The sequence below is a fragment of the Cyphellophora attinorum genome (assembly GCF_001299255.1).
Source record: "Cyphellophora attinorum strain CBS 131958 chromosome Unknown Contig58, whole genome shotgun sequence".
Classification (NCBI taxonomy): Eukaryota; Fungi; Ascomycota; class Eurotiomycetes; order Chaetothyriales; family Cyphellophoraceae; genus Cyphellophora; species Cyphellophora attinorum.
Genome location: NW_017253286.1, coordinates 14,629 through 30,216, shown reverse-complemented (window position 1 = coordinate 30,216; position 15,588 = coordinate 14,629). Strand labels below are relative to the sequence as shown.

At 54.0% G+C, this 15,588-nt stretch overlaps 8 protein-coding genes across 8 annotated transcripts; 3 read left to right on the top strand and 5 right to left on the bottom strand.

Moving 5' to 3' along the window:
* Nucleotides 1-46: 46 nt before the first annotated feature.
* AB675_11031 (putative permease) lies at nt 47-1,997 on the bottom strand (the record flags this gene model as incomplete). Its single annotated transcript, XM_018139845.1, has 7 exons — nt 47-327; nt 379-552; nt 600-1,057; nt 1,106-1,363; nt 1,414-1,511; nt 1,558-1,638; nt 1,686-1,997. The coding sequence occupies 7 exons, from the start codon at nt 1,995-1,997 to the stop codon at nt 47-49; spliced, it is 1,662 nt and encodes a 553-aa protein (XP_017994462.1).
* Nucleotides 1,998-2,646: 649 nt separating this feature from the next.
* Nucleotides 2,647-4,862, bottom strand: AB675_11030 (putative transcriptional regulatory protein; the record flags this gene model as incomplete). Its single annotated transcript, XM_018139844.1, has 7 exons — nt 2,647-3,119; nt 3,169-3,355; nt 3,407-3,733; nt 3,782-3,971; nt 4,020-4,051; nt 4,104-4,229; nt 4,281-4,862. The coding sequence occupies 7 exons, from the start codon at nt 4,860-4,862 to the stop codon at nt 2,647-2,649; spliced, it is 1,917 nt and encodes a 638-aa protein (XP_017994476.1).
* Nucleotides 4,863-5,676: 814 nt separating this feature from the next.
* Nucleotides 5,677-7,417, top strand: AB675_11029 (Dimethyl-sulfide monooxygenase; the record flags this gene model as incomplete). The annotated part of the gene is made up of 5 exons (XM_018139842.1): nt 5,677-5,756; nt 5,805-6,066; nt 6,115-6,290; nt 6,346-7,037; nt 7,086-7,417. The coding sequence occupies 5 exons, from the start codon at nt 5,677-5,679 to the stop codon at nt 7,415-7,417; spliced, it is 1,542 nt and encodes a 513-aa protein (XP_017994477.1).
* A 327-nt stretch (nt 7,418-7,744) lies between these two features.
* Nucleotides 7,745-9,302, bottom strand: AB675_11028 (putative transporter; the record flags this gene model as incomplete). The annotated part of the gene is made up of 3 exons (XM_018139841.1): nt 7,745-8,218; nt 8,271-9,100; nt 9,146-9,302. The coding sequence occupies 3 exons, from the start codon at nt 9,300-9,302 to the stop codon at nt 7,745-7,747; spliced, it is 1,461 nt and encodes a 486-aa protein (XP_017994482.1).
* Nucleotides 9,303-10,316: 1,014 nt separating this feature from the next.
* Nucleotides 10,317-11,883, bottom strand: AB675_11027 (Carboxylic acid transporter-like protein; the record flags this gene model as incomplete). Its single annotated transcript, XM_018139840.1, has 2 exons — nt 10,317-11,612; nt 11,659-11,883. 2 exons carry the CDS (start codon nt 11,881-11,883, stop codon nt 10,317-10,319), a joined length of 1,521 nt encoding a protein of 506 aa, XP_017994470.1.
* Nucleotides 11,884-12,271: 388 nt separating this feature from the next.
* On the top strand, nt 12,272-12,928 carry AB675_11026 (uncharacterized protein; the record flags this gene model as incomplete). The annotated part of the gene is made up of 1 exon (XM_018139839.1): nt 12,272-12,928. The coding sequence occupies one exon, from the start codon at nt 12,272-12,274 to the stop codon at nt 12,926-12,928; it is 657 nt and encodes a 218-aa protein (XP_017994475.1).
* Nucleotides 12,929-12,962: 34 nt separating this feature from the next.
* Nucleotides 12,963-13,920, bottom strand: AB675_11025 (Fumarylacetoacetate hydrolase domain-containing protein 2A; the record flags this gene model as incomplete). Its single annotated transcript, XM_018139838.1, has 3 exons — nt 12,963-13,164; nt 13,213-13,333; nt 13,380-13,920. The coding sequence occupies 3 exons, from the start codon at nt 13,918-13,920 to the stop codon at nt 12,963-12,965; spliced, it is 864 nt and encodes a 287-aa protein (XP_017994461.1).
* Nucleotides 13,921-14,260: 340 nt separating this feature from the next.
* Nucleotides 14,261-15,310, top strand: AB675_11024 (uncharacterized protein; the record flags this gene model as incomplete). The annotated part of the gene is made up of 1 exon (XM_018139837.1): nt 14,261-15,310. The coding sequence occupies one exon, from the start codon at nt 14,261-14,263 to the stop codon at nt 15,308-15,310; it is 1,050 nt and encodes a 349-aa protein (XP_017994466.1).
* Nucleotides 15,311-15,588: the final 278 nt, after the last annotated feature.

Genomic DNA, 15,588 nt, shown 5'->3' with positions numbered 1-15,588 from the left:
CAGGCTAGATCGCGTACAACCAATCTGTATCGGGCATGACCCGTGCCTAGGCGGCAACCTCGGGCAAGGCCTTCGACTCTGTCGCAACAGCCTGCTTTGGCGTTGTGCTTCCAGACTCACTTCCTGACGCGACGCCCTCGATGACTGTCCCCTCAGACGTCTCACGATCATCGAAGGGCTCAGCAATGCCCAAACCAGAAGGCGGGAACAGCTTGTTGACTGTCAGATGCAAGATACATCCAAGAAAGAAGCCCACGATATAGGTGATCTGGTAAATGCGAACCGCAGCGCCAGAAGTCTTTCCCATGATGGCCATCACGAGCCCAGCTGTGGGTTGCTAGTCAGCACAATATTCCTGCTGGGTAGGATTTCACTTACGCAGAGAGGGAACGACAGAAACAATGTAGACGAACCAGGCACGGAAGTTGATGCCATGTGTGTACCAGTAGATGTAGTCTGGTCCGCCTTGGAAGAGATCTGGAACCTTCCATGCACGCTTGCGAATGACCCAGTAGTCCAGGATGAGAATAGCCGTGCATACAGATGCGAAAACTGAAGTTCCATTAGCTGGGGCTGACGAAAGAAGTGTGGAAACGTACCCGCAAAGCTGGAGATGACAGAGATGAAGACCGTAGCTTGAGTGAAGAACCTCCACGGCTGCACAATGATGCCAGCGATCGTGAGCAGAATAGCGCCTCGCTGAGTGGAGATGTAGCGTGGAAAGATGCCTGCAAGATCCATACCGGCACCGACATTATTCTGTGTGACATTCACGAAGACCTGGTGGGACCAGATCGACAGGCCAGCGAAGAAGGTGAGGGCTCGGCCGCCTGCAGTGTAATGCTCCTGCTGGGCGAAGCTGAGAATGACAAGTGGCTGCCACATGGGCTTCCCGTACGTGGCATTGGTAGCGCTGGCAGTGAGAACACCCAGGATTGCGCAGAGTGTGATGCAGACAGGCATAGCCGTAGCAGAGCCAATAATGTACGAGTTCTTCTTCTTTGAGAAGCGTGTCCAGTCAGAGAATCGATCCGCCGCTCCGCCATAGGTGCCGCAGCTGCACAACGAGTCAGTACAATTAAAAATCGAAGGATTGAAGACTTACACGCTGCTTATACATTGGAAGAATCGGAATGTCCGTGCAGAGGTCGAGATTTTGATCGCGGGCGTCACCAGGCTCCCCGTGTGGCCGCCGTTCATAGCCACCGCCCAGCCCATGATACCGAAGACAGTGGCGATCGTGCCGACAAAGGCGGGCCACATGAACTTCTCCAGCTTGTGTGGCTTGATCCAGATCACCACGGGAAGATACAGAATGATGTAGAGGAAGAAGCCCACGAGGTCTTTGGTCGTAGTACCGGCACTGAGCCTGCGTTAGTCGTCGAGCGCAGGCTGCTCCTCCGGATCACTCACCTCGCAGGGAGGGTATTAGGTAAATTGCGGTAGGAAGAGCTCATTGCGCCGAGCATCAGACTGATGGCCTGTCCACCGTACACAGCTTGCAACCCGAACTTGCAGTGTTAGAGAAAGCACGACAGCAAGGGCATTGTGACTTACGAAGACAACATTGCTCATTAGCTGGAAAAACAAAGGAAGCCACATGCCACGAAGACCGAAGGAGACGCGAGCCATCATCGTCTGAGCACAGTCAGTCCATGTTCGGTACATCCGCATCGGGCACTCACATATCCCAGATGCTTCTCTGCTCCAGCACGACCACAGAGCAAGGCGTTCATGCTCGATACACTTGCTCCAATCAAGACAGCGCCACATGCTTGCCCTGCAGTCAAGCCGACAGCAACGTACGAGCTTCCGATGGCGAATGTAGAAAGACCTGCCGCACACGTGACCCAGTACAGCAGGTAAGCACCTCTACCATAGGTGCGCTCGGCTGGCACGATGGGGTACAGATCGTGGTTGCCCCATTTCGTGGTGCCCCGGTCTTGGTAGATGTCCTTGCGGGCGGGCAATTCGGCCCATTTCATGTATTTCGACATGTTGTGTACTTGCACTCTAGAAGGTTGGTAGTCCGCCTAGGCAGGGCAGCTGTGGTGCTTCTTATAGATCGAGGAAAGCCGAGACCCGTGTCTTAGCAGCCATGTTGAGGGCTGTTATCTGATATCTGGAAGACATACACACGGGCTGGCGGCTTCAATCTGCTGCTGTGGCTGTTCGAGATCATTGAGGACGGAACGAGCTTCCTCTGGTCGTCCGCAATATCGCTGGCACGATAACAGTCTGGACGCGTTGTACAGTCCCGAGCGGGAGCCGTTGCCGACAGTACGTGCATAGAGTCGGCATAGCTGGAGCCAGGGTCTACCAAGACCCACGTGGAGGGTTCTGCTATCTCGGACGCTCTGAGATGGCGGAATGTGAAGAGAAATGGAGCTCAGCCAAGGGGACGCGACTCTGATAAGCAGTTGTTGCAATAAGGTTAGCGTGAGATATGGGTGGGTCCATGCCCGCACGACCGGAAACCGCCCGCCATCCGCGATCTCGAGGTCTTCGTGTGCGATGCTTGCCACGCAATTACTCGTCCACTTGACTCGCGTTGTCTGCTCACAAGGCCACCGGTGCTTCAACAGGCCCGAGGTGTGTGATCTGATAGTGATCTGATGGCTACATGTGTGCTCCTCGAGACGTACGTCATTGAGGAATATAATTACTGGCGCCCCAACTTGCGCCGTTTAGATCTCCCCAATCTGTTGCTGCAACATCTTTCATCCACTGTTCCTGTACCATTGACGGCATAAGACTTCGGCTCGGGTCCTCACAGGGGTCATTCCAGAACGGAATGTCCTCACCTGTCATATCGCAGATCATTTGCTCCATATCGATCGTCGGGTTGCCCAGACTTACATCAACAGGTAAATCATTCAGGCTTGCCTGCATGTCATTGCTCAAAGGCAAGACCGCAGCTCGCGAAACGTGAAGTCCTGCCTCCATAGCCTGGAGAGCGGCGTTCTTGACAGCTTCAAAGAGGTCTCGGTACTTTCGGCTCTCTGGCCAACGGTCTGCCATCACGTACAACACGATGCTGCAGTCGCTGAGAGCCGAGACATCCTTGTAGCTTATGTTGACCGACGAGTCGCGCCACATGCAGTACACCAGCGAGAGGCCTGTAGATGCTGTCAGATCGAATCACGGGCAATTAACCCAGGGACGCACCGGCCAAGAACACAGATTGTAGGGACAATGACGTGAATGCGATGGGTAGCCGATAATGTAGCCTCTTATAGGTCTCGCAGAGTCCACGGCATGCTTCAGCACAGATTCCGATGTATTTGGTGTTCAGGGCCTTCTCGTACAGTCTAGGCTGGAGCAGTATTCGGACTGTTTTGTAATATGATGCCATCTACCACTCGTATTAGCATATGTGATCCAGAGCGCACGACTTGCGGCATACGTAGGAGTCATAGGTCCTGTAATCATTACCGTGTACCGAGGACCGAGCCCCATAGCCGACTTGTGGTACGGCGGCTGGTATCGCGTCTTTCCATGCCTGCAGCTTGTCCAGATACTTGTCTGTCGTCTTGTAGATAGCGTCGGCGGGCTTGGTTTTGTCCACGCGGTAGAGTTTGTGCTGAATCTCAGATTCCAAACGCTTCAGTCTGACAAGGTGGACGATTGTAGTCATGGTCGTAGGAGGGTTTGCTGGCTTCGTTCTGTCTTGCGCGGAAGCGCGACGCAGCTGGTCGACATCCTGCGTAGCTTCGTCGACCTCCAAGGGCAGCTGCTGTATTTAGCATAGTCTGGACACTTTGCCTCCAGTGTCACATACCTCCACATCGATGTCATGGTCAGAGATACATGGCGGCCTGCCCATTGCGACTGCGATTTCGCGTTCGTGCCAATAACACGACCAGAACATTCTTTTGTTGAGTTCCGACCTTAGCGATATCGTCGATCGACGACGATGGCGGTGCAGACCCAGCTCGACACACATCTTCATGGCCAAGCCGAAGAATGTCCTGTAAAATGATCAGGTCTCTGTGCATGCAACTGCACGCAGCACTTACCAAGCTCCGGGATCTTTCGGCATTCGATAACACTAGCACCCATGTAAGCGCCGCTGGCTATCGCGAAGGGTTTCCAAAACTCACATGCTGCCCAAGGAGCAGGAGGTATGTAATGGCTCGCGTATCTCCTAGTCGCAGTATGGTCTCTCGATAGCCCAATGCGACGCGATAGTACATCTCTGGGTTGTATGCAACAGTGACATCTCCAGTCTGGATCAGTCAGTCCTTGTCATATCCAGCATTTTACGCGTGAGGGCATACCTTCTCCAGAAAATGGCCTCCAAGGCCGTAGATGAGACAGAGGATGCTCAGTTCGTAAACATCCCGCAGCTCCGCTCGGCGTGCGTGGAGATTCCGGATATCGAACGAATACATGATGGGAAAATTCGTGCTCGTATGCTTCAAATATGCGTCCAGCATCAAGTCGGCCGCTTCATCATCAACTTGGCAGATCTGCGCTGTCATGGAGGATAATGTGCCAGTGTCAGGACTGTTCGCATACGATGCTATGCGAGAATGCTCGGACTCCTTGTAGCTGGGAGGAATGCACAGGTCCGACTTTCCAGCCAAGGCCGTCTCGAGAGCCCGACCCAGGGTGATCGTCGATGCACCTCCGACATACGAACCAGCGACATCCAACGACAGATCTCGGACAGCATTGAGGAGAGGCTCGAGGTCTTCCGCGTCGACATCCAGAGGTTGCTGTGGCCTGCCCGCCGACCAGTGGTCGCTGGAAACGACTCGATCTCCATCTTTCGCTAGAAGGTTCTCGAGCTCGGCCACGCGATCTTCGAGAGCCTTGATGTACAAGCGAGCCTGGCCTGGCTTTGGGTTAATTGGCATAACATAGTGGCAGTCGACTTTGAGCCTGAGGCATCTGGCGCAGGAAGCTGGTCGCCATTGCACTACAGACGCATCAGCACGGCTTGAACGGTCGCCAGGAGATGTGAACGGCCACGTACCTTCTGTTTCCTATGCTTGCATCTCTGGCAGGCCAACGACACTCTGGATCTTCGACTCGGCCCTGCAGGCTGGACAGTTACAGTGTCTGCCTCCTCCGCATCCAGACTAGATATCGTGCGCGGACTATGGTACTCTTCGGTTTCCATGGTTGCAGAGCTTGCTGGAGCGGTATTGCTGCCGAGAAGAGCCCATTGTCAAGCACATCCGATCTTCAGGCGGAGTAATAAGAGGAAGATATTGCCGTGTGGCAGCTTGTGGTGGGATACGGCGTATCTCGGGGAAGAACGTCGTGGGTGGGCGCGTCCTCGAAAGATAAACGTTCTTCTTATCTAGCGGGGATTTCAGGCGCCAATAAGGAGAACTCTGGCTAAAGGGTCGCCCGCACACGAGTCATGGTGGTCTTTCAAGCTTCATCGTGGCAGATCATGCTCGTTCCATCGGCATCGACTCCCGCTGTGCGGCGCGTTCAACCCACAACATCTCTGTAGCGCTCTGATTCGCCTTTCTTACCACGGCTTCCAAGACCGTCGGCATGTCTGCGGATGCCAGAGTCTACAGAGGACATCAGACTGGCGGGCGCAGGATATACAAATACCATCCGCCCGCAGTCCTGGAGCAGCATCCGCCATAGGACATCAATTTCTTGCATTTGAGCCAACCCACCTCAAGCAGAGACCCAGCGAAATCCACCAAAATGGCTCCCAACAAGAAGCTGCATCTCAACTTCTTCGAGATGGCATGCAACAGCGCTCACATGGGACTGGGCATGTGGAAGTGAGTGCCCAGACATCGCGATAAATCGCGCGCCCTCTGACTTTCCAGGAATGCCGGAGATAGTCAACCGCAGAAATCGAGCATCGAGTATTACACATGGCTTGCGAAGCTGGCAGAGAAGGGGAAGATCTCTGGCATCTTCTTCGCCGATGTATACGGTGTCGATGACACATTCCCGGGCCAAATGCTGGAGCAGTTTCGGTCTGCTTCCAATTGCGCACAGATGGATCCCATCGTCTACATTTCGGCCATGGCCGCGGTGACGAAGTCCGTGTGCTTCGGCATTACTGGTAGCACATCATACATTAACGTGAGGAGTCGTTGCAAGGATCTTGGAGCACGCTGCTAATGAGGCCAGCCCTTCGTTCTAGCTCGGACATATTCGACTCTCGACCATGCGACCAATGGCAGAGTGGCATGGAACGTCGTCACCAGCTACTCAACATCATCAGCAAAGGCTAATGGCATGGATAACATCACTCCTCACGACAAGAGGTATGAGAAGGCGCACGAATATGTGGACCTGTGCTACTCGTGAGTCTCCGTCTCGCACATCAGTCAGCCAGCGACGAATCTGACAGTACGACAGGCTATGGGAAGGCTCCTGGGAAGACGGTGCGACTGTGTTTGACCGCGAAACCGAGGTTGCATACGATCCAGCAAGGATTCACAAGATCAACTTCAATGGCAAGTACCACAAGACCTCTGCATATGGTGCCTCGCACCCATCACCACAACGGACGCCCGTCATCTTCCAAGCTGGACAGTCGAAAGCCGGCAAAGCATTCTCAGCCCAGAACGCCGAAGCGATCTTCGTTGGTGGAGGCAAGCCCTCGGATACCGCTCCTTATGTCAAGGAGATGCGTGCCGCTGCTGCGGCCAACGGACGAGATCCGCAACACATTAAGGTCTTTCCCCAGATGACGCCCGTCATCGGCAGGACTTTGGAAGAAGCGCAAGCCAAGTATGAGAAGTACAAATCTCTGGCCGACTGGAAGGGCGGCATTGCCAAGCTGAGCCAATACATCAACGTGGATCTCAGCAAGTATCCAGCAGACGAGCCTTTCGATGTGATGGCTGTTGGAACGTCGGATAACGCAATCCATGCGATCATCAACACATTGAAGCGGTATAAGGATCAGGTTGTCACCCCGAGAATGCTGGGTGAGAAGATGGCGTTCTGTGGATTCGGCCCAATGCCTGTTGGAACTCCTGAGATGGTTGCCGACGTCATGGAGGATTGGCTGGTCAATGCTGACATTGATGGCTTCAATATTGCTTGTGAGTGGCCCGAGAATTTGCGCTACGTTCAACTGACAATACCTGCAGATGTTTCCAACCCGGAGTCTTACGAAGATCTCGTCGAACTTCTTGTGCCGGTGCTACAGGCGAGAGGCTTGATGTGGAGCGACTACACGGTACCTGGGGGCACATATCGCGAAAATATGCTCAATACGCCTGGGCAATGTCATGTGCCGGACGGACATCCTGCCGCGAAGTTCCGGTACAGCGCACTCAAGGAGAAGCACGCTGACGAGAATGGAGATATTACCATTGATCGAAGGGAGCCTGTAGCTCCCAAAAGTGTTGAACCCAAAGGCTCGGAGTCTAAGACGAACGGCGTCACTCAGTCGATAGCAGAGATTAAGGTCGGCGCGTGATAGCCGCGAAAAGAGGAGGGCGATATATAGCCGATTCTAGTCCCGTATTTTGCGATCCTGTTTTCAACCGCGAATGCTAAAATGAATTCGGGAACGTAGTCGCCGTCGAGTATACATGTTCAAGATGGATTCGTGACCTCTGCGTTTCTGAGGACGAGGCTTTGCCAACGAAGTTGATCTTGCATGACTCGTGGTCCTCAGCGGCAATTGGGGCGAGCGAGGATGGAGCAGGGTTCCACTTCGACACAGCAGATGCCATGCATGCAGCAACATTCGGGACGGTAGCCCGAGCTGCGTTCATAACAGAGGACGCATTCCAATGTACTTCTAGTCCTGCCCAAAGGTCGACCGTCTTCTGAGCTCGCTTCCCCAAATCCAAACACAGACAGCGGCCGGCAAGCCAACACCGATCGCAAGGCCCCCAAGTAGAGTGTTTCCCCATCCCCATCCTAGTGTCTTATACATGCTTTCTGCCCCAAGTGGCAGAAGGAACGCTGCAATACTCCTGAGTACGGCTGTAGCTGCTGCAGCACTGGCCGCGTAGGTTGTATAGCTGTCCAAGACGTACGTCATGAGAGCATTGAAGCCCGTCATGATGCCTGCGGCGAAGACAAAAGCACCGATATTGGGCACGATCCAATGGAATGTGCGCTCTGCAGCCCAGCCGTACAGCAAGAAGCCGAGTGGTAGTACCACAGCAGACACTGGGAATAGCAAAGGGATTCGAAACTCGGGCAGGCCGATATTGCCATTGCGTCGTTTCAAGGCAGCGTATGTGAGATCTTGTAGTCTTCCGGAAGCCTGCCGAATACACATCAGCTGGGTCTTAGAACATGATCGAGCCTTAACATACCAAGATGCCCAACGAATAGCCAAGTCCAAGTGAGATGTAGTTAAGGCCAGCGATGCTCACTTTCTGGTGGTATTGCTCCCGCCAGAGCGTGGGGAACGTGGTAAGAACAATGTACATCAAGCCGTACACGTATGCTTGATATACTCCCATCACGATGATTATGACCTGTGTAGTCATCATACGGAGCGGTCGTATCATTGCGGACGTGATCTCCGTAGTGAAGTTGCGTTGCTCTGTGTTACGTGACAGCCCTGGACATTCTTTCTCGAGGAGTTCTCTTCGGCGTTTGAGAAGCGTCGGTGCATATGTCTCTTGCAATAGCAGTACCCCGAGCAACAGAATCGGCGCGTTTGCGATTGAAACACCCCAGAATCCCCATCGCCAGCTCCCATACTCGGTGAGGAAGCCTCCGCAGATTGGACCAATAGCAGGCCCCATAATAGGCATGAAAGAGTATACACCAGCGGCCAAGCCACGTTCTTCGGGAGCGAAGAGATCAACGAGGATTGCGGGCCCAAGTGCGAGAGGTGCAGAGCCACCAATGCCCCCGAACAATCGACAAACAATGAGTTGGGTCTTGGTTCGAGAGAAGCCGCCAGCCGTGTTGAAAATGACGAAGAGGACATTAGATGCCTGCAATATGATCGTACGGCCATACATCTCGGAGAGGGGGCCCAGCACCAGGGGCCCGAAAGCGAATCCAAGCACGAATATCGATAGACATAGTGACCTCTCGCTTTCGCTCTCAATGTCTAGATCTTGGCCGATAGCTTGAAGGCTGGGTGCGATGATTGATGATGCGACTGGTGACATGAGAGTGAACGCAGAGACTGTTAGCTATTAGTTGACTTCACGCTTCCTCGGTAACCACAGACCTATGGCGATAGCCGCCCACTTCCTCGATCTTTTCCAATTCTGAGGATGTTCGGGGTCATCATCGCCGTCCCAACTAACCGGGGCAGGGCTATGCACTTGAATACGGGTCTCTTGGCAACTTTGCTGTCCCGGAACGCGTTCCACGTCGACACCCATCGTGTACGTACAGTGCAGGAGATCAAAAGTCGCTACTGTGCCAATGGTCGGAGCAATGGTGACTGGATTCGCACACAGAGCACCGTTATAAAGGTTTGATTGGGTGCACTGCGTGTCATTGGCCGTGCCGGCGTTCAAACATTGTGCGACCTAACATCTGTAAAATTTGCAGAAGGTCATGCTTAGGCTACCGTCCCGAAGAGACGGCGAGATCGGGCTGCCTTGCGGCTCCATTGATTGCATTGCGATGCTTCTGCTGTCCGCGAGCCTGGGCTTGGCTGTGCTGAGCGCAGTACTGCGAAGAACGCGTTGGGTGATCCAATCGCGAGGACATCATCGGGAAGAGCGCCGCTGTTGATGGTGGCTGGTGAAAGGAAAGTGTCAACTGTGTCGGCAGGTAGTGCCGCTCTTGCATCGAGTGGAGAGTTTCAGGGCTTGGCAGGCTCTGCCATGAGCCTTTTTATGGGCGGATTGAAGGTGCAATTGACCCCTAGAACAACGTGCTTCCGGGCTCCGAGAACGTCGTCCCGGGGGACCCGACTCTCAGAACGAGCCTTTGGAGAGACCCGTTAACGTCTTCCCGCTTGGCCCCTGTAGCTTAGGCGACTTCCAAGGAGTGTAGAGTACGAACGCGGTGCTCCTGTCAATTGTGACCGACGGCTTCAGCCATCGCTGTTGTATAGAGCTATGCATTTGCTTAGCCTTCGTGCATCGCTTCCGGAAACATGATGGCTTTGCGATCTGGTTGATTGGATATGCAAATACGCAGCGGTCACCGCGGGCTTTGAGACTCGGCGCTGCGGAGACGGCGAAAATTCGTGGTAATGTTATGTAGCAAGAAGCCCCCTGCGGAGGTCGAGGTGGAATGAAAGCCTAGACGGCCTTGGGAAACTTATCATGCAGGCAGAATATATTTGCTTTGAAGAAGCACGAACATGACTTTTGCATAACGATGACACCGGGTACGGATAAAGCGATATATTTGTACTCGTCGGCAGCTTCCTGTGGCTAGCTTTACCTCTTCTCTGAAACACTTGCCGCATCATCTGCGACAGACGTGTCTCTCCCAACATTCTGCGAAGCCTCAATCTTCTCCGTAACAATACCTCCCTGGTTCGCGGCACTGAAGTCGGCGCCCCTGTTCTCTGGACCGATGAAGGTAATAACGATGTTGTAGATAATGCAGGCCGCTGTGAAGATACACATGACCTTGCCATAGTCGTAACGCTGAACGCCCTTTGCAGTGGGTGGCAGAGGATACTGCTCGCCGAGTTCTGCTTCGATAGTGACGCTCGCAGACGAGATGAGATTGCCCAACTGGTAAGCTGTTCCAACGGCGAAGGTACGCAGAGTTCCTGGGCTCAATTCCATCATGTGGATGGGCACGACACCCATGGCGCCCTGGATGAAGAACTGCTCGAAGAAAGCTGCAGCAGCCACCGCTTTGGTGGAGACAAAGCCGTATGGATACAGCAATGCCCCAGCCATAACGAACGTTACAAGCAACGTGAACCTGCGGCCGAACACGTTGCTGAGCCAGCCGACGGTCAGTCCGCCACAGAACCCTCCAAGGTTCAAGATGCACATCGTGATAGTGACATCATTGGGCGAGAATTGCAGCTGGTTCCGCAGCATGGTCGGATAGAGGTCTTGCGTGCCGTGCGTTTGGAAGTTCAAGCCTGCGAGCAGCAGTGTCATGTACACGAACATCAGCCAGTGCGTCTTAATGTTCTTCGACGACTCCTTGATGAACGACCGCATGCTGACAGTGCCCTCGTTCTCTCTTTCCATTTTCTTCTGATGAATGTAGGTGTCCGTCTCTGGGAGGCACAGTCGCCAGGCTATAATCAGCACAGGCGGACAGGCACCGAACCAGAAGTATGGTCGCCATCCGTGGGATGTGGTGTCGACAAGGGCACGAGCGAAGACTGTGGCCAAGAAGTAGCCAACAATGTATCCCATCTGGAGTAGCCCAGAGATGAGACCTCTTGCAGCCAATGGACAGTCCTCCAGAGCGGTTGCAACGGCATTGCCATACATGCCTCCCATGGCAATTCCAAACAGTGCACGGCATGCAAGGAACTGATCATAGGTCTGGCAGAAGCCAGTCGCGAGCTCCAGTATGATGAACAGAATGTTGTTGACAACGAACGGCCACTTCCGTCCGTATCTATCGGATGCAAGACCGAAACTGATTGCTCCAATGGATCGAAGCATAAGCACCAGCGTGAGACCCCATGTTATGTCTTTGATTGTGACATCGAACTCGGCCGCAAGCTGGGTGGTGGTAAGGCTCACGGTGAAGAAGTCCTGCCAGATGATTAGACCCCAGTGCAGGAAGACCCTAACGACTCACGAAAGCATCCCATGTCCACGCCGCCATGGCCACCCCGAAGAAGGTCCAGTGCTTCTTGTTCAAGAGTCCCAGCAACTTGAAAGGGTTCGGAGGTTTCGCCACTGTTGGCTTCAGGGTAGGGACGCGTGATAGGAGATAGCCCTTGACGTCCATTTTTGCACGTCTGTCGGGCACTGCGTGCTCGAGGTAGGCACTGTGTGCCTTCTCTTCATCGAGTTGAGACATTGTGCTTCAGTCTGATGATACAATGGATGGCTTGTTGAAGGAGACTGATGAGTCTTGTAGCGACGATGCAGATCCATGCTTGTAAAGGCCTGGCCTGGACCATTATATCCGGAAATCTGGGACGGTTTTGGAGGAGGAGCTGGAGGGGTGTGGGGACCCCATAATACTTTTGGAGGGAATTTTGGAGGAGCGGATACCCTGGACAATGGGGAACCTCCTCCAGGGTTCGGGGAAAGCGCACGCAACAGTCCTGAACGGCTGGTTAGTGTTTACCTCGACAACACTTCCGACGCGCATTCAAAAACAGCCGGGAACACGTCAACGGCGCTGCAGGGGCTTTCAATAATTGACACAATCTGCGATGTCTTCCGAAAGTTGTACAGGCCTAATGGCCTTCTGGGCCGACATCGACGACGAGTATGTGCAACGATATCAGCAATGGCACAATTGCGAACACGTACCTGAGCGCGTCTCTATTCCTGGTTTCATTGAAGGCCGCCGATACCGAGCACTTGACAATAGCCATCACTTCTTGATGTATTACGACACAACCGACACCAAAGTCTTGTCGTCCGATGCCTACATGGCGGCCTTGAATAAGCCGACGAAGTGGACTGGCGAGGCTTTGACGCATTTCCGCAAGCCAACAAGAGACATCTTCTCCAGGATAGCGATGTCCTCGAAACACTTTCCATTCGCTGCGCCTTACCTCACTTCCATGCGATTCGACCTGCCAGACGGAGGGGAGGAGAAGTATGCAAATCAGTGGCTCTCGAGTGTCGGATCACTGGAACACGTCATTAGAGTCCGGATGTACAAGGCAGATGCAGCGATCGCGAAGATGGGCACATCTGAGAGCAAAGTGCATGGCGGTGGGCCAGGGAAGCAGACATACCTCGTCTTTATCGAGCAGTCTCTTCCACCAGATGAGACAGAGGATGCTGTCAGTTTCGGAGATGCGAAGATTGGTAATGTGCTGAGGCAGAGCGAGGAAGTCGGAAAATATTGGTTGGAGATGGCGCATGTCAAGCGTGAGCGCAATTGATAGAAATGTATGTGTGTTGAGTCTCAAAGCTGTCTCATTCGTAGTGGATGCGGTTAATTAAAGTGCCTATGCCCTCGATCTCGACCCGGAAGTCGTCGTCGTGCTTAAGAGCAATCTTCGGCTCCTGAAACCATCCTACACCCGGCCCTGTCCCGGTCATAATCACCGTGCCGCGCTCGAGAGTGGTGCCTTGGGACAGAAATGCGATCGTTTGAGGTATTCGATGAATCATATCCCTTCGCACAGTCAGCTTCGCCCCCTTAATCGTACCGGCAAGTGCTTACTCCGTGTTCGCATCTTGCACAACTGTACCATTATGTATAGCACGGATTCGCAGCTGATGAGGATCCGCAACTTCGGGGGGCGCAACTAGCACTGGCCCAATTGGACAAGAGCCGTCAAGTCCTGCCGTTCGTCTTAGCTGAGTCCAAGCGCGGCTCGGGCTCCTTACCTTTCGAGAATGACCACTGGCTGTTCTTGAACTGTTGCGACCGTGCACTGACGTCGTTGCTGCAGGTATAGCCAAGCACGTAGCTCATGGCGTCCTCCTCCAAAATATCACGACCTGTCTTGGACAAGACTATGCTTAGTTCGGCCTCGTAGTCGCTTGTCCCGTCCTGTACGAACTTCGGTATGTTGATAGCCGCAGGGTGCGGCCCGTTCAATGCTGTGCGTGGCCGCACGAACAACACAGGCTCTTTTGGGATCGGTGCTTTGGCTTCCTTCGCAGCTTCGTAGTAGTTTAGTCCCAGGCAGCGTATGATCGGGACGTCGCTGACTTCAAGAGGAGGCAGCAGCTGCGAGACGTGCATAGTAGTCGACGTCACTGTGCCATCGAAGACAGTGCCTGTAATCAGCTTGACTGCCACGCGCTCCTTGTTGAAGGTTGCCAAACCGACGTCCGGGCATTGAGTAGCGTCGACCTCGCCCAAATGCACCTGACCATCCTCCTCGGCGATAAACCGGATCAGGCGAGTCCAGGACGGCGACATTGTGGCTGTTGATTCTGCGAATGTTTTGCTGGCTGTGCAATGCTTTCGCGTCGCGTGAACGATACACGGTTGGGGTAATTCGCCAAGCAACCACAGCAGGGTCGTCGGAGAAGCACCTTGCCCGCACAGGTCCTCCAAAAATCTCGCGTTCCTGCGTCGCGTGTGACGTGCGGGGCCCTCGTGGGCGTTGTGCTTGGTGGTGGATCCTGTTCTGGAGAAGGGAAGACAAAAGGCGAGTGTTGTGTCTAGTCGTTGTTTTGTACGTTCTGCCGCCTCCCTCGACTGTTGGAATATACCCGATCCTTTGCGCAGAAGAACGTCAGTCCTACACCCAACCGTCATGGGCGAGATCAAGTACTTGGAGGCACACAATCTGCCCGACAAGATCGAATCTGAAGAGGCAGTAGAAGAGCTGCTGTCAAGACCACCGGTATGGCTTCCGGCTCTACTCGAAGGACTTGACGGCGATATCATGTTCCTTGGTATTGGCGGCAAAGTTGGCCCAACCATAGCAAGAATGGCGAAACGAGCGGTACCCAACAAGCGCATCGTCGGAGTCGCGAGATTCTCGGAAGCAGGCCTCAAGGAGCGTCTTGAGAGCTGGGGCCTGGAGACACACAAGTGTGATCTGCTGAACCGGGAAGAGGTGACGAACCTGCCTGAGGCTGCCAACATCGTCTACATGGCCGGCAAGAAGTTTGGTGTCGACGAGGATCCCAGCTTCGCATGGGCCATGAACACATATGTGCCGAGCCTTGTCGCTGAAAGATTCAAGTCGTCCAAGATCGTCGTCTTTTCGACGCTATGCGTATACTCTTTTGCACCGATTTCTGGCGGTGGGTGGGAAGAGAGTGTCCAGCCTGCGCCAGCTGGCGATTACGCCATGAGTTGTGTTGGGCGCGAGAGGATGTTCGGGTACTTCTCAAGGCGGCACAACACACCTGGACGTATCATTCGTCTCAACTATGCGATCGACATGCGTTATGGTGTCCTGCATGACATTGCTGGCTGGGTGAAGCAAGGCAAGCCGATCCCGATTGCCACAGCGTACGCGTCCTGCATCTGGCAAGGCGACAGCAACGCGCAGATCCTTGGAGCTCTCGCACACACAACGACGCCCACAACGCCGTTGAACGTTGGTGGAGCAGAGCATATGTCTGTGCGTATGGCGGCACACGAGTTTGGGCGGCGCTTCGGCAAAGCTCCCATCTTCGAGGGCGAGGAGTCGGAGTACGGGTGGTACAACACTACGCTGGCAGCGCAGCGCTTGTTCGGCTACCCGACAGTGTCGCTCGCGCGCATGATTGACTGGACGGCGGACTGGGTTGGCAATGATAAATTGTCGATCAATAAGCCTACGCATTACGAAGAGCGGGAAGGCGCGTTCTGACGCGTTTAATGAGGGAGTCGCGTCCAAAGACGTCATAGCAATTTTCTCCAATCTAGCTTTCTGCCACAAGATTTCTGTCGGCGACAACGATCCACTTGTGAGTGCGTGAGGGTCAAATATAGATCTGTTCATTACTTGCTTCTTTGTGCTGCATTCGGTAATATGCTCTGTGATCAGATGCCTGACGGGTGTAAGAGCAAAGCAGTGGCAGGCGACGCACAACGCTCCATCCGTGATGAACGGCGTCGCCGTGCCGATAGCCGGGAGTCGTCCTAGCC